Source organism: Martes martes (assembly GCF_963455335.1).
Source record: "Martes martes genome assembly, chromosome: 1".
NCBI classification, from domain to species: Eukaryota; Metazoa; Chordata; class Mammalia; order Carnivora; family Mustelidae; genus Martes; species Martes martes.
Window position 1 is genome coordinate 192,776,130 of NC_137888.1, and position 23,172 is coordinate 192,799,301.

Genomic DNA, 23,172 nt, shown 5'->3' on the forward strand with positions numbered 1-23,172 from the left:
TATGGAAGTATAGGAGAAAATAAAATGACAGAACATTGCCTGGCACAAAGATAATCACTAAGAGCATTTGGGGGGTTCCCTACCCAGACATCTTTTTTGTTATTTTTATCCTCTCTTTTCTTCCTTTCTCTTTTCCCTCTCTCTCTCTTCCCTCCCTTCCCCCGTCTTTCATTTTTCCTTCCCTCTCTCTCCTTTCTTCTCTTTTATTTTCTCATCTAATGCTCTTCTTTTCTTTTCACCAAATTGTGTCAGTGTTTATTGAATTGTATATTCTATTTTTATAATGTATCATCAGCATTTTCTCCAGTAACTATTCTTCCAAAACACTATCTTATTGATTATGTGATATTTCACTATATTTACTCATTCCCCAAATGTGGCTCATCTCTCCCCCATTTTTTTTGCCAGTATATAATGCTCTGAAAAACATTTCCCATGTTAATCTCCCCACATTTTTATGTTTGTCATGGAATGAATTCTGGCCAATGGTTTTTAAAAGCGCCCAATAGTTCTTACTGTGTTGCATTTTAGAAATGTTCTACCATGACACTTTTCTTTCAGCACTGAATAAAGGTAGCCTTTCTGCCACACCCTGACCAATACCAAGAAATGTCATTTTTCATAACTTGAACAAGTGCATAGGTGGAATTTTTTGTCATTTTAACTTTATTTTCTTTCTTTTTTTTTTAAGATTTTATTTATTTTTATTTAGTTGACAGACAGAGATCACAAGTAGGCAGAGAGGCAGGCAGAGAGAGAGGAGGAAGCAGGCTCCCCACCGAGCAGAGAGCCCGATGTGGGACTCCATCCCAGGACCTTGGGATCATGACCCGAGCCGAAGGCAGAGGCTTTAACCCACTGAGCCACCCAGGCGCCCTTAACTTTATTTTCTTTAATCACTAGAGTGGTTGGGGTTTTTAAAACATTTTCTAGCTGCTTGTATTTTTCTTCTGCAAATTGTTTCTTTTGGTCATGTAAGCACTTGCTTTTGAGTTTGCCGTTCTGTTCATTGGTTTGTATGAGTCGTTCTATACTTTATATAGAAACTGTCAGATTTGTGGCAATATTTCATTTCATTTAAATTTTTTAAAAAGATTTTTATTTATTTGAGAGAGAGCAAGAGAGGAAGCACTAGAGAGGGGAGGGACAGAAGATAAGGAGAAGCAGGCTCCACACTGAGCAGGGAGCCAGATTCAGGGCTTGATCGCAGGACCCTGGGATCATAACTTGAGCCAAAGGCAGATGCTTATCTGACTGAGCCATCCAGGCATGCCTCATTTAAATTTTTTTAAAAAGATTTTACTTATTTGACAGAGAGAGACACAGAGAGAAAGGGAACATAGGCAGGGGGAGAGGGAAAGGGAGAAGCAGGCTTCCTACCAAGCAGGGAGCCCGATGGCCAGGCTTGATCCCAGGACTCTGGAATCAAGACCTGAGCCGAAGGCAGGTGCTTAACAACTGAGCTACCCAGGTGCCTCTAAATTTTTTTAATAAAGAAAACTAACTATTTTTAGGTTTCTTGACCTGTGTTTCCCTTTAGAATTTTCTCATTTTCTTTAGGCTTAGAAGCCATTCTCTGATTTGAAGAATAAGCACTCACTTACATTTAAAACTTTTAAATGTACCTTTTACATCATTTTAACCCCTTTATCTGTCTTTAGTGTATATTGATCCCTGTCGAGAGGTGAAGTTTTAACATTATATATTTTTAAATGATCAACTAATTATCCCAGCACCATTTATCAAACAATTCTTTAACAACTTTCCTTCATACTATTTCATTGTATACTAAATTCTCATCTGGATGAATGTCTTCATTTCTGAACTATTCAGTTTTATCAATGTCTGTTGCTTTTTGGGTCAGAATTTTAAGTGTTGTGGCTTTACAATATTTTTAAGTATATAGTGAGGCAAATTCCACCCTAATTCTTTCTGCTTTTTATTTCATTTTGTTGTAGTGTTCTTAGCCTTTAATTTTCTATTATTCCAAATAAACTTCAGGATCACCTTGTCAAATAAAAAGCACAACTGTTGGTGATTTTAATTTGAATTATACTCAACCTGTAAAATAATTTTTAGAATGATATCTTTCCAGTATTATTTCTTCTAATTCATGAACTTGATACAGTTTTCCTTATTTCATAGATCTTTTACAGTAAAGGTTTGACATTTTCCTGTTAATAGGCGTGTAATATTTTAAGGATAGTTCTAAGTATTACTATATATATATATATTACTATATCTCTCTATCTATATAGATGTATCTATATCTATCTATATAGATATGTGTGTTTGTGTGTATATATATATATATGATTTTTAGGTTACTAAAAATTTATGTGAGGTAATTTTTGGTGAATGCTATATTTCTCCTTTCATTTTCTAACCAGTTATTGGTACCTAGGAAATTTCTTCTTCTTATTGTATGTTTATGTTGAATAAGGCCCCTGTATAAATTTTGGTGAATTAATTGTTTTTGTTAAATAAGATCATTTTACACTCAGATCTATATCCATTAATCTAAACCAAATGAGAGTAAATAAAGATTGACCTTTGAAGTCTTCCTGGGAACATTTTTTTTCCTGGAGTAGAAATAAACCTACTTTTGAAACTCCTTTACTTGTACTTTAGTCACCCAGGTACTAAGTGATGCTGTAATGCCATTTCTTAGGAATCTAAAATTTTGTCTTTTGTATCCTTATTATTTCTTATAATAATAACCTTTCTGCAGCTTAACTACCAGTCTCTACTCCTGGAGGAGTTTTGTCTTGTCATTATAAACACTATGCAGGTTATCTTCAGTTGAATTTTTTTTTCTTCCCTTAGTTCTTAATTCCAGACAAATAATATGGTTTATTCATCAGTCTCAAATACCGTCTTTGCTGTAGCCCTAGTAGTTATTATGCCCAGAGATGGTATCCAGAGGTCTCTTATAAATTTTTAATAAAACTTTAGCACTTCTGGCTCCTAAATTTAGTGCATTGTATAATATCCTTGTTGCTGCAAGGCAAATGACTGATTTGGAAGCACCGAGGACAACTTTGTGACTGGCCAGGGGATAATTGTACTTCCACACATGTGAGTCTCCCCGCCCCTTGCCTGGTCACTATCCATTGAAATCCTGTCTTTTCTGCAAACGCATCTTTTGTAGGGCTCACATTTTATGTAACAGTTTACAAGAAAAAGAGCAAGCATTTTTCCACTGTAGTGAGAGAAAGAAGTCTTGTTAATGTTCAGTGAGGTCTCTGATTTATAGGTCATCATAGGACTCTGCAATCCAAAGGACATGGCGAACTGCATTATAAATGCTTTCACAGTCCCTATTTAGGTACAGTGGTTTATTTTTGTGATTTTCGGGGACTATTTATGAAAATTCTTTGATTCACTCATAGACTAGCCCCCCCAACACAATGGAAAATTGCAAATATTAAGAGAGAATTCACAGCATGCACATAGCATGTACAAACATATGCACGCACACGAACACACACACGTCATGCTTGCTCCAGGCTTTCAGTAGCTAAAGAACTCAGGTAATATTTGTATGTGACATTTAAGATTTGAAGTCACATGTTTTATTTCAGAACATCCAGATAATTAGTTCAGTTCTTTACTTTGCTAATTTTATGAAATTCCATAGTTAATAGGGGGTACATTATAATTGTATTTTTGTTTAAATGGTCTTAAAAACTGTTAAGCATACAGTTGGTTCTTTTTATTTTGTATATGTGTGATATAAGAAAAATTATTTTGAACATTTGTTCATTTATTTAAAAATATCCTATTTGGTGCTTGCTTCAGCAGCACATATACTAAAAATATCCTATTTGTTCCATCTATAAGAAAAGTTTCACTTTGGAATAGTTGTTGTAATATGAAAATTGTAAGTATTCTGGATGTACTTAGCTAGAATTGTAAAAGAAGTTTCCTTTAGAACTAAGTAGGGTAAGATTCAAAGATATATCATTATTAGATTTTGAATGTATTATTTAGGCTCAGCTTTTTTTTTTTTTTTTAGATTTATTTATTTATTTGACAGACAGAGATCACAAGTAGGCAGAGAGAGAGGAGGAAGCAAGCTCCCTGCCGAGCAGAGAGCCCGATGTGGGGCTCGATCCCAGGACCCTGGGACCATGACCCGAGCCAAAGGCAGAGACTTTAACCCACTGAGCCACCCAGGTGCCCCTAGGCTCAGCTTTTATATTTGGTATTAATTAATTAGATTTAAAATAAAATGTAAATTTTATATGTTGAAATTCTATAATTACCCTTCAAACCTTTATTTTTAAAAAGTAAGGTTTGTTCATAACTCAGAATTATGTGAAGGTTGAAACTTCTTTTAGAAGATTGAAATAAAATACAATGTTTAAAGTAGTTTATATGCCCTCTTCCGCTGCTCAGATATGAAAGGAGTGTTTAAACCCCCAAAAGTGCTGCAATCAAGAGTCATATTTTCACTGTGCATAAATTTAACAAATTATTGTTAAAACCCATAAGCACAGGGAAAAAAAACCCATCAGACTCATTAGTTAGTGTTCTGCTTGTGCTCTTTGATCATGATTAATCACTCGTTTATTTTGAAAGAAATGATTTTTTTAAATTGTTAGGCCCCATTTCAAAGAAAGAATGCTATATAATATTATAATTGAATATTCCCTGCCCAGTTTCACAGTAGGTTTCTGGGCCAAAGTTAATGCTTTCCTTTCTAGGCACTTGGAATGATGAACTAGAATTTTATTGAAAATAATCAATGTCCAATCTTTATAAGAAAATTATTAATAACCTTGTGATTTTTCATATTGATACTATCAATCCCTGGTTTGGCTTAAGTCACTTTTTGCTCTTAACTTTAATTTAAATATAATATTAACTTGAAACTTTGCTTTGTTTCCTGAAATAGTTCTAAATTCTATAATTAAAATAGCCCCTAGGTATTGTTATGTACTACTTGTCCTAAGTCATGGCCAAATTTCTCTTTTGTGCTTGATTCAGGCTTTCAAAGTCAGTTCATGTCAAAATTCCAAGGCTTGCCCACATCAGTGAGGCTCCAAAGTTTGTTTTGATTATTCCCATTTATGGGGAAATTTCCTTATAAATGTAGGAAAACATAATTGGGGGATCCTCAGAACTTATTGATCTAATATGCAATACAGTCATTTCTGAAATATTTTTTTCCCAACTTTCTGTGTTTCTGTGAGATGCTTGAGAGTTTAAAAGTTAACAGAAATAATGTTGAGGCAGAACCAGATACCTGGATTTGCCTTTAAACTGACTGGTTTAATCAGCAAAATTAAATCTCTACATTAAGAAAAGAATGTTCATTGACATTTTTTTTTGTTTTGTTTTATGACTGGTGGATGTCTTTGAAAGTGACAGTGTTCTACCTTATATTTATAATAAGCAGCTTCTAAAACCATTAAATCCACACCAATCTGCATTTTCAAGAGTTAGATTCCTGACTAATGAAGAAAGGGGACAAAGCTGATGTGCCTTAGAATGAAGTGGGCAGTCGCTTCTTCACCTTTTGGGGGAGCTAATTCAAATCAACAGATCCATAAGGGGAAATAATTGCTGTGTATTTTTAGTTTAAACCTTGAATGGGTGAGAATGCCATGGTAGGAATTTGTTCAGATAATGATTATTCAAATATATATATATATATATATGTATATATATACATATATATATATATATATTTTTTTTTTCCCTGCAGTGTCTAAAGTATATTAGGTCCAATTCTATTATCTACTTTTAATCCCTATCAGGAGCTGCCATTCTAGGTTAAAGAACCCATTGTTATAATTTGAAAAGCCAAGAGCATTGCTAAATGCAAATAAAGTGCTTCTTTCTTTTTTTTTTTTTTTTAAGATTTTATTTATTTATTTGTCAGAGAGAGTGAGCACAGGCAGACAGAGAGGCAGGCAGAGGCAGAGGGAGAAGCAGGCTCCCTGCTGAGCAAGGAGCGCGATGTGGGACTCGATCCCAGGACGCTGGGATCATGACCCGAGCCGAAGGCAGCCGCTTAACCAACTGAGCCACCCAGGCATCCCAGTGCTTCTTTCACTTCATTTTTAGAGGAGGCTCTGGCCTTATATCTTGGAAGTGTTGCTTTATAAGCTCCATTTCCTCCTGTATTTCTTTAGTATAGTATAACCCTCATGTTTGTAGATCATAGTATATCACACTCATGCTACACTGGCTAACAATTGCAGCCCTCCTCTGAAAAGTAATGATTCAAGCTGAATAGAAGTGGTTATTTGCAATATCTTTTATAAATTCTGTGGAGACTTTTGCCCCCACTACTCAGGTTGGATCAGGGATTCACCAGCTGTTCAGTCATGAGAAACTCTCCTCTCCTAAGTCTTCGCTGGGATACTAGTGATGACCTGAAGCAGCTGTTACTCATCCACCTCTATATGACTCTTTTTTAAAGCTTTCTATTGAATTAACAGTTTTTAAATGGTATCTATTTACACATTTATTTAATAACCCTTCAGGGAATTCTGGCACTTATCATTGATACGGAGATCTATTTAACTCAAAGGTATTCTTGTGGTTGCCTGTTCTTTTAAGAGGAAGAATCATTAGCACCTACAAGTATTATCTAAAAGATACCAGACTAACTGTAAACGTGGCTATGATCTCTTTTAATAACATGATCTGACTTTAATATCATATGAGGCCAACAGCAGCCTAGATTCAGGTATGTCTTTTCCTAGACTTTCTGTACTTCTAAACATCCCATGAGTCATTTGTTCGATTGAAAAGACTACCAGCCCACCTAATTTCACCCAGTGTCGAAAGCTGGCCTTGGGTTATCTTCTCTTCGTAGAGCTGAAATAAAGAATGTGCTCAGATACCCGTTTACCAGCAGACTGCTTTTTCTGTAAGCCTAGCAGGGAGGCTTCTCTAAGACATATGTAGTATCTTGATGAGAAACTAAATAAACCTATTAACTTAGCTGTATAACAAGCCCCACTAGTGAGGTGCATATCATAAAATAATGCTCATAATAAGTAATACAAATGAATAATACCTTCCAAATGTTTGTTGTATGGTAGCTTTTTCTGTCCTTGGAGAGGCCAACTCCTTTGCCCACAGTAGTCATAAGACACAGGGCTAAATTTAGAATCTAGGTCTCATGAATAGTAATTATGTACCTGTTTATTAATAGTCATAATCATAATCATAAGAAAAAAAACAACCAAAATAAAGCACAGTGGCTAACAGAACCGCTAGCTTTTTGTGAATCTTTAAGTCAGAGTCAAGAAAGGAATCTTAATTCAAATCAGAGACATGCAATGAAAGCATATTTATATTTGTTTTGTGTGTTTCCAGTTCAGTCCCTGAATTATTTTTTAAAGATCTTAGTATTGTTGGTCAGGTTGTTTGAGATAATATCATGAAATGCTCCTCAGCTGCCATAAAATAATGGTAATATGGCATAAAAGTGGAAAAGAATTAACATCAATATTTTGTTTTCTTTTTCTTAGGAATTTTGAAACTATATTTTCAGTGCTTTTCTGATACAAGAGTAATGAATTGATTCTTATCACAAATATAAATAGGTATAGAAGTATTTTCTTTTAAATTAGAATATCGACCCTATATTTTAAAAGTGGCAATTAACAAATTTAAATTTTCATTACTTCAATTTAAAATAAAATTGTTAGATGAATAAACTTCTAAAGGCATATTAGCTCAGGATTCTCTTTCAGATTATTTTAATTATACTGAAAAAGCTCACTAATCTATTAGAATAAGTTTAATGTACATACTAAGTAAATAAAAATAAATGCTTTCCGAGAAATATTGGTAAAAGGGAATAAACTAGTACCTGATAGTAGTATATTGAATTGATAAATTTCTCCAAGTTCTTTTTGCATACTTGAGTTTATTTCTTGGATACAGAAATCTTAGGTTAAAGAACATGAAACATTACTTTCCTCCTATCCTCATGCTTAAATAATATGTTACATGCAAGAATATTATTCTAAAAATGATTATTTTGTCATAAATAAATTTATTTATATACTAATTTTTTAATTTTTTCAACTAAATCATTGCAAAAACTGTCAACCTTGTAATAGTAGTTCTATTAGTATTAATTTTTCTAACCATGCATGATTCATTTAACCCCACGGTAGCTCTAGCTTGCTTGCCTGTTTTTTCCCTGAAGTTAAACAAAAAGATATAAAAACACAATGAACATCTGTTCTATATAGCAAGACAGCAGAACAACCTAAGTCCTAATAAATTGTTAACATTGTATGATTTCACCCATGGATTTTGGAGATACATACATATATGACTTCTCTGAACTTTCTCTGTTTAATGTGCACTGTTGTTAAACTACTTGTTTTTTCCCTGCCTACTCTTTGAAGAAGTCATTTAGGAATAATGGGAAACAAGGGGTAGGCAAAACATTGCAGTGCAGTGTTATTTTCATCTGTCTGAGAATATTTCAGCCAAAAGTTTATTTTGGGAAAAAAAAAAGCCATAACACACTTTCAGACACACAAAACCACAAATACTTTGGCTGCAAATTATTCTGAAGTGTTGTTGCTGTGTTGTTGCCTGTGTATGTTCTTGTGTGAGAAGCTGCCACCCACCCATGCATGTGTTTGCAGATTCTCGTCTGTGTGCTTGTTCATGAATTAGCTCATCCTCCTCCTGGTTCAGGTTAAATTTACTTAAGAGAACAAGAATTTATGGGTATGACTGTTAGCTGGAAAGCCCTTCCTCACTTGTGAGTCTTTCTTTCAACCTACATCTTCTGCTGAAATTTCTCAGTGGGATGAAGTACTCAGTCATCAGTCAACCAGTCTCTTACATGTTACCTGGCTTTACATATACCCTTGATAGTTTTCAGAAAAATAATTTAATATTGTTTTATCTCAGTTTCTCTACTGGAAAAGGAAGCTGTTGGTATGAATCACCTCCTTAACTGTGAGGAGTTGAATTGTGTTAGTTCTGCTTGCCAAAGCATGAGGAATAAAGATGTCACAGTCTCTCCCCACACTCATCCCCCATTTCTTGGTGGGGAAAAAAAAACCCCAAATGTAGTAACATTAATGCAACAAAATATTAACAATAAAAAAAAACTCTCCTGTGAAACTGTAATATAATTTAAAATCAGTGTTGTTCTGAAGTAGCTGAATTATGTGATTTTCCATTTTGCCTTTTAACTGACAGTATACCCATAATTCTTGATGATGATTATTTTTTCTCCATTGATAATTTCTGGACCATTGGTGACTGCAGTACCTATTGTCCTAAATTGTTGTCTTAACTACGTTCTTTAAAAATATAATGTTGAAGGCTCATAATATTGAAGATGACTCCAGGATGAATCCCGAGTTTGCAGACCGAATAAAACAACTTGATAAAGAGGCCTCTTACTACCGTGATGAGTGCGGCAAGGCCCAAGCGGAAGTTGACCGGTTGCTGGAGATCCTCAAGGAGGTGGAGAATGAAAAGAATGACAAGGACAAGAAGATTGCAGAACTTGAGAGGTAAGTTTTGCAGCCATGTTGTGAGTTGTCAGCAGTGAGTGAACATGGTTTGCTTAGTTGTCCATCACAGGTTGTAGTGGATTTGGAATGCACATTCATATTTCAAGTTGGAAACGAGTGATATGTGAGGAATAGGCCTGTTAGGGATGACGTTATGTTTCTGTGGGATACTCAAGAAGGCAATTGGCTTATCTTTTGAGGGCTTGTGTACTTCTTAAGTGTTTAAGAAAGTAATGGCCAAGTTTCTTGAGTGATGTCCCTCATCTAGCATGTGTGCCAATAAAGTGTGTGAGAAATTGAGGCTCTGACTACTTGGAAGCTTAGTTTAGCTTTGTTTTGTTTTGTTTTTACCCATGAAAGACAAGCATTTGTGGTTTAGGTTTGTTTCAAGCAAAGAATGTTATTTGGCAATTCATTCAAGATAGGGAAAGGAGCTCATATCCTTTCGATGTTTTTTGGCACACAAATTCATCTGGGATGTATCTTTTAATAGGACCTTACAACATTTGTTAAATAAATATGTTTGAATAGAGTCTAAGGCAGTCCTACCTGATAGCTAATTCTGTCTAAAAACAAAGAAGGTTGTATCACGGTTCCAGAGTATTTAGATTTTCAGATAAATCATATCCATATTGTATTTATATATAGGATAGACTCTAAAAATAAGCTTTCTATCAATGCGTTTTCCTATATTTCATATAAGGAAAGAATTTCTGAATAATCTTATGTAACTCCATTACCTCTGAGGATTTCTTATTGGTTCAGCAATAAGGCAGAATTTGTCTTTCCTAGATTCAGTCCATATGGAAGAGATGAACAAATTTTGAATAAATCAGTGAATGTTTGCTAGCTCTGATCAAGACTCTTGTGAGGCCTGACAGGACTTTAAGACATATGCAGAATAGCTCCCTGTGACCTGTGGAAAGATCATGGGCTCTACTGACAGAAGGATCTGGATTCAAATTTTGCTTCTGCTTTGTACCAGCCATGTGACCTTAAGACTCTAACAATCTTTTAAAATGTATTATACTCTTCAGGTGCCAAGTCCTTGTGGGGTAGTTACATCATTAGGAATAATTGAATGCTGAAACAAATAAATTCTCAGTATTAATTGGCCAGGATAGGATAGGATAAATGGATAGGTCAACTCTAAAATTTTCAACATTTTCTAGCATAGTATTTAATATATTCAAACTCTAAATCAATTAATATTTCACTTAAGAACCTTAGTATTAGTTTGATGATAACTGGATTTTTATATAGTGTGACCAACTTTAGTGATTAAGTCAGGAATTTCTTTTCCCGAGATAAGTGTACAAATTAAAATCCTTGAAGGCTTAATTTTAATTTTAAAATGTGGGAATGTTCTGCCAGTTTATTGGTTCTTAAAAACACAGTTAACTTTAGATATATCTACATGTCTACTTTGGAATTATATATTAGGACCAAAGTTTTTCTTGAAAAGCTGATGTTAAATCACAGGGACGTTACCATCACATCTCTTTTATTGGTGAGAAAACTGAGACCCTGAAAGGTTGAATTACCTCTTGGAGATTGGTCCTGTGGTCAGAAATAGGCAAAACTCTAATGTATGTTTCCTGACTCCTAGTCTATTGTTCTGAAAAGCTGTGAGCCTCTGATGAGCATAATATTGTGTATGCCTTAGATAATATTAGAATAGTAATTATGATAATAATAATGTATTTTTTGTGCTTACTGCTCTGCTGAGCAGTTGACCTGTAATACTGTATACCATTTAATCTTACCCACAATACAGGAAGTATCATTATCTTCATTGCATAGATGAGAAAATGATGACTCACACAGATTAATTAACTATATGTAACTTCCTAAAGCTTTCAGAGTTTATAAGATTCAAAGTCAGAATTTGAACCCAGGTCTAACAGGTTAGTGACTGAGAACAATCCTGTGCAACAGTGAGCCAGAAGGAAGAAGTTAGTCCAGTAGCACTGAACAGCCACATAGCCTGCAGAGAGAAAGAGAGAGAGAGGAATTGCTGCTGGGCCACAGGAGATCTGTCTCATCTTTATTAGCTTTCATGAGAGAAAGTGATGTGCCCCACATTTTGAAGCTCCCCAAAACTGTAACTGAAAAATCAGGATCAGCTACTATAAATTTTTGCATAAAAATAGTGTAGTCATCCAGTTAGACAAACAGGTCTTAGCTGGACACTAGTGCCATTAAATCATCAAGAATATTCACATTTTTATATCCTCAATATGGAATGTATTAAAACAACAGTGATTTTACAGGCATTTATCTTTATGTACTTTCTGCACATTTTCTTTATCTCTGCCTTTGCCTTTCCTTAAAGCTGATGCCTCCCAGGCACTGTAATTCATAAAACGTGTGGTGAGACTTGAGTCTGTCCCAGTTCTCTGCCTGCCTGTGTCTTGGGTCCAACAGCAGAACTTAGTCTGGGAAATGTCTGAGATCCAGCCCCAGCCCAGGCCCAAAGGAGGTTGGGGGCGGGGGTGGAAAGTAAGAGGGGAAGTTTCTTGGGAAAAAAAGAGCTCAGCCTCGGCCTGACTTTCTGAAGCATTATCTGCTGGGCTCCATGTGTATTCTGACGAAAACATCTTTCTTGTTTGTCAGGCAGCCCTTTTCAAATTGGGCAATATCTCCATTTTCTGGCTTAAACTACGAAATTCCTACCTCGTAATGTGGGGAACTAAAGATTTCTTAGCAGTGTGACATATATCTCCATTTTGGACTCATAGAGGAGTGTTTGCAATTAAGTTTGTGATTTTGAAAACCAAAAAATTGAACTTGAAATAAATTTGTGGTTTCTGGTCTGTAACGTGACCTACCAGAGTGAAAAGACTTCTTTTTAAAAGCAATGAGTGTTCTAAAATATTCCAGAACTTCAGTCATGTGCAACAAAAGGTTCAGGGTTAGGAATAGCATAACTCAAATGACACTGACGCTGGCCTACTTCTCTCTCAGAGGGCAATTCTTGTTTGCTTTCTACTCTGCTAATCTTCCCATTTTTTATTTTTTTCACAATGTATACATTCCAAATCACATATGCCTGGCACTTATAAGGATGCATTTACCTCTTAAATTCCATGTGAAGGATGTTTTACATCAGCCATTAACCATTTTGCTTTTCAAAATGCATATTGCTCCAGTGTGGTCCCCATGTGCAGTTTTTCCTATAAACTTTTGCACTTGATGCTGATGGCTCAGCAGGGAGCTTCTGCAAGTGAACGGACTCTGGGGAAGGTTGACACAAGGTGGATGAAGGACCTTGATGCCTTGAGCATACCCCTATGTGTTGGTCCAAATCAGGCTGAAGTCTTTATTTGATTGCTGGTGCTAGATACCACATCTGCTGTATGATCTGATAGGTAATCAAACATTAAAGGGAGTGAAATATGTGGTCTTTCTGTGTCAGTGCCCATCAACAGCTCTGAGTTTTATTTAGAGTTTCAGAATTAGTTCTGCCTTAGGGGAAAGAGAGAGGCTAACAGATTTCTTGTCAAACAAGTTCTGCTGCCGCTAGGTTTCTGCATCTCAGCCACTGAAAGGTATCAGTCAGGTGACCATTCATGTAATTATCCTAAATATAGTAGGGGGTTTGTTGGTATTTGTCTAGGGGACAGGAAATCAAGCCCTTGATCACATCCCTCCCCACTGTGGAGAACAGCATGTGTCCTTTGGGGTTCTGCTCATAAGACATAATGTCAGAATAGAAAACAGGTAGCACTTAATTACCTGGATCACTGACTAATGCCATCAGACATTCGGACACTTGAGAAATCATCTTAGATGCCTAAAAGCACCTTATCTAAGGTTGAGAAGCAGACTATTATTTTTCCTTCTGAATTTTTTCAATAATGTGATGACATAATTTCTTTGATGCCTTTCAGAACACTTTTAACAAAATGTAAGCTAAAGCTTTATTTAGAAAAATGGGATACTGTGTTCTAGAAGTCTCATGATACATTGAAGAAACCTGATACCAGTTCTGTTTGTTTTGATATAAACTCTTCTTGCTGAGAAATATCCATTTATATTTGATAAAGTGTTTGAAGAAATTTCAATGAAACTAGTGGCAGATAGTTTTGCACCATCCCTACCAACCCTTTGGGGAAGGTCACGGATGCCTTTGGGAATTTGATGAAAACTAGGAATCCTTGGAAAAGTCAACTAATTTCAAATGTTTGCTTGCTATTTCAATTTAGGATGCTCTAAAGCTTGGCCATAGACCTCAGTTTGATATACCTCTCTGATCCAGAAGAATTTGAAGCAACAGCTGGGGCCAAAGTTCCCACAATGATCATGGCTTGATCTAACTTATTTTTAATCAGTTGTGTGTTCATGATCACAAAATACTGTGTGGGGGATTTCAGATATGAGGGATTTTTGGACCAATGCTTTCACCGTGTGTTTAATCCTGAATTTTCTCTTTGATTTTTATCATTTTGATCAACACTGTTTTCATTTGAAATGTTCTTGTTTAAGCTTTCGTCTGAGGATTTATTTTGTTTTTCCTTCCTCTGTGAAATGCTTAAAACTACTTCTTATTTATTTTAAATTTTTTAAAGTTTTATTTATTTAAGCAATCTCTGCACGCAACATGGAGCTCAAACTTACAACCCCAAGATCAAGAATCACATGCTCTTTTCACTGAACCAGCCAGGTGCTCCTAAAAGTACTTTTTAATAGTATGGAATGGTGGGGTCCCCTTGAGCAGATCACTGGTATCATATTTGTTCATTCACTTTGTTGTTTTACAAAGAGCATTAAATAGATTCATAAAATAAATGTCCACTGTATGCTCCTGTGGTAGCTTGAAGATCATCACTTTTTTTTCTTTTAATTTTTGCTTGGATTTGGGACTTTATTATTTTGACCAATAAGAAGGGCATCTTAAATATTTTTGCACAAATAAGTTATCAAGCATCTGGATATTTTCAGGGATGGAAGTATGATCCTCATTTTTACAACTGAAGAGAAATTACTGTCAACTTTGGAAGTTGCTCTGTCCTCTCTTGGGAGGCTGATAGGCAGGCAGCTCCTCACCCAAAGACCTGCTCACAGTGTCTTTGATCATTGCTAGGTGCAGTGCTTTGTGAGCATGTAAAATGTAAATCTTTGAACGGAAAGCCAAATTGTTCAGCTCCTTTGGATTTTCAAGGAGGAAGGAAGAACATCTCATAAGATATAACCGTCCAACTTACTGGTTCAAATAAAATCTTTCCGACATCAGTGCTTACCACTAGCTCTAATACCTTAGTAACTTTCAGTTTATTAAATAATACAATTTTGTATGGACACAGATAGGAACTGTCCCTATGAATATTCCGCCAGAGGAGGGCAAATTCTGCTGTTGCGTTGCTACAACACACCTCTGGTTCACACCAGTGCTTACAGTGATAATGCATGAGAGCAGATACTGGTTTCCTATGTGTAATATTTAATAGAATAGTTTACAGTGTGTGCCCAGGGCTTTTTGGGGTAATAACAGATAAAAGTTGCTTTATTGTCCTTCATTTGGTTATAAAACCTGCTAATATAACATCTGTTGGCTGTATGTTTAAAACTAATGCATTTCCTTCCTTTTATTCTCTTTTGCTATCCCTTTTCTTTTCTGCTTATCCTCCAAATCGCTGCTTTCACCCTTGCTCCAATCAGCTTGACTCTCAGGTCAGTACTTTCAGTTTTTCTTCTAACCGCCTTTCCCTCCTAAGCTCAATTTATTGCTTGCACTTGTTTAACAAACACATTTCTGAAATGGTTTTCCTCTGGCCACCGCATTTTTTTTTTTTTTTCCATTTCATCCCATGCCTAGGGAAGGTTTGTTTTATGAGAAAGCCATATAGGTGGGAAAGGGCAAAGAAGAAGATGGGAAGTAAATCACTGTTGAATTATTCGATACCTTTGATTCCCAGATTATACAACGACTAAGAGAAATCAGAGTGAAATTCTAGAGCATTTCTCCCAAGCAGCTCAGAAAATTGACTGTATGATGATAAAACATGTTGCAGTGGAAAAAACAAAATCCAGGATGCTAAATTTAACCTAGGAGAACAAAAGATCTGCCTGTGACACAGAAACTCAAAAGCTAAATTTAATAGTGCAAACCACTCAGACTTTTTGGTTAATAAATCACTGTGTTTTGAAAGATTTATGATACTTTTTTAAAGTCACTTTTGAAAATTATCAGTGTGTTGGTAACATATTGTACACACATGTTATTTCCTGTCATTGTTTTGGTTTTTGACTTTTTAACTTCATTTTTATTAGCCGTAAGACATACTTTAATTACCTAGGGCATAGCATATGGAACCAAATGTAAAACTAGATTCAGCATTGACTATATGCATCCTGATATTAAGAAGCAAAATGAATATTTTGTTTTAGAAATGCATCCCAGATTTGATTCCTCTTAGGTAGGAGTCCAAGTCAGTAACTGGTTCTCCTTTAAGTCAAGCAAGCCTTCTCCTTATAATAATATGCAGTACTATCTAGTGATTTCTTCATTTAATCAATGCATTTACCAGACAGTGCTCATGGTATGATTTGGGGCTACCAAGTCTTGGGGAAAAAAAAAAAAAAAGACTCAAGCTGATAGCTAGTGTAGTTGCTCTTTGAGAGGCAAGCAATGTTATTTTCTACTCTTTATTCAGTATCTGTACCTGTGTGTCTATCCACTGCTCAGCACCTAAGCTACCAGACCAATTCATTTATGCCAGTAGCAGATAATTTCAAAGTGAGTCCTCCTGCCCATACACCAGTTTTGTCCCACTGCCTGTTCCCAATCCCTGTGGCGCATAGTCCCTGAAAATGAAACCAAATCTCTGCTATTTCCACATACCACAGTGGGTGTCCCACAAACTTCATCTCACTGAAGGAAGCCCATTCTCAAGAGTTCTCCTGTGATCTAAACAGGGGTTAAAATCATGGTCCTATAGAACTGCTCTCACCCAAAATCTAATAACTATTAATTCACTTTCTGGTTCCCCTATGTGGAGATACAGACATCATAATGAAGGTTTGAGAGGAGGAGGTTGGCTACATCACATCCAAATCTTTCCTCCAAGCTTTGGATGCACTCCTTTAATGAAGCTTTAAGCTTTTCTCCTTGCCTGTATTTTTTGTTTTCTTTCTCGTTTTGCCTTCCCTCTGCTGCTCCTCTTGATATTGAAGCCCTTGAGACCAGGGACCACTTTGGCTCCCACACCTGAAGCTCCCTGCCAGGACCTTTAGATTTGTTCTACAGGCATTCTGCTGTGTCTTATGTGTCAGAAACCTGTACTGTGTAGTATTTAGCTTTTTCCAGTTTCATGGCAATTGAACATGAACTGTGACTCTCAGAAGACAGGATACAGTATTAGGGCTGGGAGAGGTTGTGGGTACCAAGGGGTCTTTCTACAAGGGGCTTGGTATGTCGATTAGGTTTGGTAAAATGTTCAGTCCCAGTCTAGTTGCGGGAACTATATGGTCAAATTAAGATTCAGATCATTTCAATATCATTTAACCTCTTGCCCCAAATGAACACAATGGAGAAAATATGCAATCCTTGTCAACGGCCTCTTGTTATATTTTTAGTGTAAGACGAATTGGGCAACCCTACTTTCCTGGAGAAAAATGTCTATAGGTCTTGGAAGCTTTCTTGAGCTTTGACAAGTTTCCAGAGTTAACTCTGCTTTTTTCCCACCACTTCCAAGTTTACCAGTTAAAATAAAATGAAATGGACCAATTCTGGAGAGGAGATGGATGGGGGGATGGGCTAACTAGGTGATGGGTATTAAGGAAGACACTTGTGATGAATACTGGATGTTGTATATAAGTGATGAATCAGTCACTAAGTTCTACACCTAAGACTAATATTATACTGTATGTTAAGTAACTGGAATTTAATAAAAACTTGAAAAAGGAAAGAATATTTAAGGGAAAACAAATGTAACAATTGAATTGAATACAGGATCTCTGGCCCATGCACTTTCTTTATATGGCTCACAGTTGAGATACATATATTTGTGTGTGTATGCATATACATATATGTGTGTATACACATAACACATATATATATATATATTTTAAATGTATGGTCTTTCTTACTATAGAATTTTATAGTCTATCCTGCACCTCCCTACCTCCCAATCTGAAGTTTGAAAATTTGACTAACTCTTGGGTCTTCTTTTTTTTTTTTTTTTAAGATTTTATTTATTTATTTGACAGACAAATCACAAGTAGGCAGAGAGGCAGGCAGAGAGGCAGGCAGAGAGAAGGGAGGAAGCAGGCTCCCCGCTGAGCAGAGAGCCCGATGCGGGGCTCGATCCCAGGACGCCAGGATCATGACCCGAGCCGAAGGCAGAGGCTTTAACCCACTGAGCCACCCAGGTGCCCTACTCTTGGGTCTTCTATTCTGTGCTAGACTCTATAGGAAATCTTCCCTTCCAGCTACCTTTTTAAATGGCCTCATTTCCTTTACAAACTCTATATAGACTCTGTAGTTGAAATCAGGTAGACATATAATAAGGATCTGGTTTGGTAAAATGCAAATGTCATGTTCCAGACCTGTTCACATTCTCACTCCAGAAAACTCCACTTCTGTCAAGAATCTCTTTGCACAAAAATCAGTAGGAAGCTGTAGAGATATAATAGGATCCCTGCATTGCACTCCGAGGGGAGGGCTTGTGTGAAGTTTGCTCATTTCTAGGAAGTATTTGTGAGATTAGCTTGTGACTTATGACAGATGAAGTCATCTAGACAAATGTATACAGCAACTGACCAATAAATAAATAAATAAAAAGTATCCTTTGGGATTCACTTCAAAATCCTGCCAGAGAGCTGACCAAGTAAAACTAGAAGGCTTGGGCCTTTCTGGGCTCTTCCAGCCTCTGATTTGCTTTGGATCCTGGGTCAGCTACTTCCTTGTTTGTGCCTCAATATCTCCTCTTGGAAAGGAAGGAGCTGTTTTTGGAGTAGGGCTTCTAGGATCCTCCCTTTTTATGTCCCACAGAAGTGGAATTGGTGGTGGGCTGTGTGCATCTCCCTGACAAGCAGGCTTCAGCTCATGGCTGGGGCCTGGCAGCAGGTGTGAGCTCATTGTTAACAGAGTCACTTAAAACATTTCCACCAAAATAAACTCTTTGTGATGTTTCCCCAAAGTTCAGTACTACACTCTCAATCTCTCATTCTTCTAGCAAAGGATGAAGTCATTACTCTTGGACCACAGAGGCCTGTTGCCCAAAGAAATAATGAGAAACAACTTGCTTAGAGCATTCCCTTGCTGTCCTGCAATTTGCTCTTTGCTAGGGTCAGTTCTTGCCCTATTCTCTCCATAGACAACCTAGTAGGCACCTACTGTGTGCTAGGCCTGGTACTATGTGCTGACCTGGCATTTCTGAAAAAATAGCTGATGAAAAACTGACAAATTCTTTGAAGAAATAATGTATATGACATTCTTAATTTTTACATTCATCATGCACTCCATCTTAATAATAATGGAAATAACAAAAGTAGAAGTAGAAGCAGTAGAAATAATACTGGGCATTAACTAAGTGCCAACACTGAATTAATCACTTTTTATATAGTATTTACTCAAAACAACTATATGATGTTGGGACCACCAATTCTTCCATGTTGGAGAATAGAAAACTGGAGTTCACCAAAGTTAAATATTATGCTCAAGTTAATACAGCTAGTAAGTGAATAGATTGGGTGGTTTTTTTTTTTTTTCACCTAAAAGCCAGTCCTTTCTGATATGCAAATGGAATCTTTTGCCACTTCTGCTCCAATTGCATTAAAATCTTTGAGAAGACTCACAGTAGGGACACCTGTGCAATTGTGTGGGATCCATGGTTTCCCCAATATGAGGTTCATAGAATATACCCCATGAAGCACTGGGGGAAATACTGTCCTGCCTGCTGTGCCACCAGCCTCTGTCTTTGCCCTGAAATTCATGTCCTCCATCCCCTTTCTTTGGGCTGGTTCCTTCTTAGGTGTCACCTCTTCAACCTTTCCTGAGCTCCTCAGGCAGATGCAATTTCCTTTGCCTTGATCTTCTTAGAGCTTTATCTGACCCTTTCCCTGGCCTGTGTTAAAGCCTACCTTGAATTAAGCACTGTGTCTCCTAGTAGATGGTGGCCTCCTTGAGCATTGTCTGGGTCTCCAACTCCATGGGGTGTTGTGCCACACACTGGAGGTGGCTGGCAGTTACACTCCTGTGTGCTGAATAAATGACTGTTGAAGAGAGGAACTTCCATTAACTTCATCTCACCCCTCCCACCCTCTACTTGGTCCCCGTGGAGAGTTGCTGGTAGCAGAGTTGACTGCACTGGTGATCTTACAGCTTCAGAAAGGAAGCCCTAAGAAAAGATATGATCAGGTTTTTATTGAGCCAGATGCTTGAAAGTCCAAGAAACATAAAGACACAGATAAAAGGAAAGGAGAAAAGATCTCCTTCTGGATTTATTTCCTTTTCTTCCTCCCTCTCTCCCTCTCTCTCTCGTTCCCTCTTCTGTTCCTTCTTCCTTCCCTTTTTCCTCCCTTTCTTATCTCCCTATTTCCCTAGTGTCTTTCATTCCTTCTTTCCACCTTCCTTTCTTTTCCTTCCCTTTGCTTTCTCTCTCCCTTCCTCCCCTTCCCCCTCTTTTCTTGGCTCTTCATTGAAATCCTTCTGCATGTGGGAGTTAGAGCTGGGTGTTGGGAATATAGCAGTAAAACAGACATGACCCCTCCCCTCACTGAATTCAAAGACCAGCACTTCCTATAAGGAAGGATTTGGCCACTAAGAAAAATAGTTTGTCCCATTTATACTAATAACTGGAAAAGCTGGGTTTCAGGTGTTTTTTAAAATTCCTTTTCCTGTTGGGGTTGAAGGGGTTATCCACAGGTCAGAAAATTATTTCCCTCTTTTAGCTGCCTTATACTAATGCTGACATTTCTGGTGAAGTGTCAGAAAATTTTATGCCCAAGCAGAACTGGTAGAAAGCCAGAAATCAGTTGATTTTGCTTTGGGTGCAAATATTTTATTGGGGATGGAAAAAGTTGTTTTCCCTGATTTACAACTCCTGCAAACATAAAGTGGATTCTATATTTGGAAATGTTTTTGAACCTTTGAGGTGTAGCCAGGGGTTGGTTCTTGCACCTTTCCGACCTGGCCTTGGTAAGACTTGCCATGGCTAATGTTTTGCTGAGCCAGCTCCAATTTGTAGAACTAGGTCTTTATGCTCTATTATTTTTACTTTTTAACTTTTTCTTGAGTGGCTGCTCTGGCTCTCTCTCTGCATCCTCTAGAATGTGAAGAAGATAGAGGAATACAGTTTGCATTGTAGTTGAAATGCTTTCTGGTATAGATTGCTTCTGAGGTTCCTTGGAGATGAGTAAAACCATTCTGAACTTGCAGATCTGTTAAAACAGTGACAACAACAGCAAAATCAAGAGAGAGTCCCAGGTGGGCCTAAGAAGTCTTGGCTCCAGAAGAAGAGATGCCAAGGTGGTAGGGTTAACCATTCCTTTCCCCCCATCCCCCAAATTCCCCTCCCCCAACCCACCCCCTATTTCTCACCTACTCCTGGCTTTTGGTTGGTACTTCCATATGGATGAATATCAGCAAATAGTAAATCTCTCAAGATATGTTAGCCTTTTCTGTAAATGTTGAGAAGGGGAAGGAATTTTTTAAAAAAATAGTTTCTCAGTATTATTATAAATCACTTTCTAGAAAAATAATATCTATTTCCTTTATATGGCTTTTCTTATGAAATGTGAATTCTATCACTTCATTACCCACAATACCAGCTCAAGTTGTAGGGAAAATTTATCCAACTAGTGACTGGGACTCTCTTCCGTATTGGGTAAAGGTACTTGGAATTTTCACACTGTGTAATTTCACATTTTTGTGAAGCCTACATTTTGGAGGGACCTATTTAAAAATGAGTGGGTACTGTGTATGTTTCTCTGAACAAAATACCTTATTGTTAATATGTCTAACAAAGGCTTTGGTAATTTCTTTGTAAGAAATTCTGATAATTTTAATATTTGCTGTTTTTTAAAACTTTACTCTAAATTCAATGAGTACAATACAGGTGAAGATTAATTGCAATATCAAGCTAAAGAAATATGAAAACTAGAATAAGAAGACAGAAATTGGCTGATTTTGCTTTGCGTGCAACTATTTTATTGAGGATGGAAAAAATTGTTTTTCCTAATTTACAGTTCCTGGAAAAATAAACTGTATAGAATTATTTTCATAGAAAAACTTTAATTCTAGAAATTATAGAGTGAGCCAGGGAATGGAAAGAAATTTCCCCTTGAAGAATCTCTTGTTGCATTTATTTATTTATTTATTTATTTATTGTCCAAGAGCAGTGAGACTTGTCTTTTAACTTTAGCTTGCCCATTGACCTTCTCTTCCAGTTTTTTTTTTTCCTAATTGGTAACATTGTTAATATAAGCATTATTCTTATTGGTATACATAGAGCAGAGTGTATAATAATTTATTTTTGCAGTAATTTTTCCAGTGATAGTTGAAGAGTGTGTGATCCTCACCATGTGTGGATGAATTATACTAATTTCTTATGAGACCCCCACACGTAATTGTGAAGAGACACCGTGAACATAAGCAACTCTGAGATACTTTAATGTGTGGGAGGAGAAGAACTTCAGGCAGTGAATTGCTTTGCAAAATTTTACTTCAGGTCCTGGGAAAATCTCTTTAGATAGCTTTGAGAACATAACCATTACTTCTCCCAGATGGGAACGTGAAGTCACGGAATAGTCTCTCAGTGGCCTTTGGTGTTGGTCAACTGGAATATTCCCATGGCTGGACAGATCTCGATGTGATGTGTGAGTTGAAGTGTAAGAGAGTGGTTTTAAATTTAACTTCAGAGCCCTCTGCTATTTAATCATATGTCAGTTTGATGGTTCCAAGGACAGCATGATATGTTGCTCACAGATAATTACCGTGGAGAGAATGAGTTGGTTATAATAATGAATAGCTGGAGAATCTTCTGATAACCTGTGATGAGTGGGCCTTGGTGAGAAACACTCACCGGGCAATTGGCACATAGGTGTCCTATCATGCTGGTGAGTGTGGGTGCTCTTCCACCACCTATACATGCAAAGCAGGGGGCTTTTTAGGGATTCCTGAGTAGATAAAAAGCAGTGCTCTTGGATTTCATGTGTGTCATCTATCCCAGACCTGTTACTACTTTATATTCGTATTTCACTTATAATCCAGGTTATTCAAACTGCTAACTATTGTCAGAATGTTACATGTATAGAAAATTAAACTCCATCTTTAAAAGGAACACCCTCATGGCTATGGCATGTTGGGTACACATCCAGAGGTCTTTTAGCCTCTCCCTGTGTTTATAAAATGGAGACAATGTATTATACTGATCCCTCAGAAGGCTTGTGGGCACATGAACTGTTGGGCATGGAGCACAGTCTGACGCACAGCAAGATGTTCATTAAGTGGTGATGTTGTGATGAAGGGTTTTATGACAAGAATAATGGGTGAGAGTAGGGGGTTCATGCAAGAGAGAAGTGGGAGGTGATCTGTTCAGGCAGCTTCCTTGGCTTTCCTAGTTCTAGAAAATTCAGTTGCTGGAATAATGATTTTTAAGGCCTTTTCCTCTTAAGCCGTTGAGAGACTTTGAGGGAAAGGTTGAAAAGAACC

At 36.9% G+C, this 23,172-nt stretch overlaps 1 protein-coding gene across 1 annotated transcript in view; it reads left to right on the top strand.

Annotated features, from left to right (window-relative positions):
* Positions 1–23,172, top strand: part of ERC2 (ELKS/RAB6-interacting/CAST family member 2) — a gene marked incomplete at both ends in the record, with an annotated part of 911,416 nt that overhangs the window by 434,920 nt on the left and 453,324 nt on the right. Inside the window, one exon of the mRNA XM_080828630.1 lies at positions 9,322–9,515. Within this exon, the coding sequence (XP_080684756.1) occupies positions 9,322–9,515 (194 nt within the window). The remainder of the gene's footprint in view (positions 1–9,321; positions 9,516–23,172) is intronic.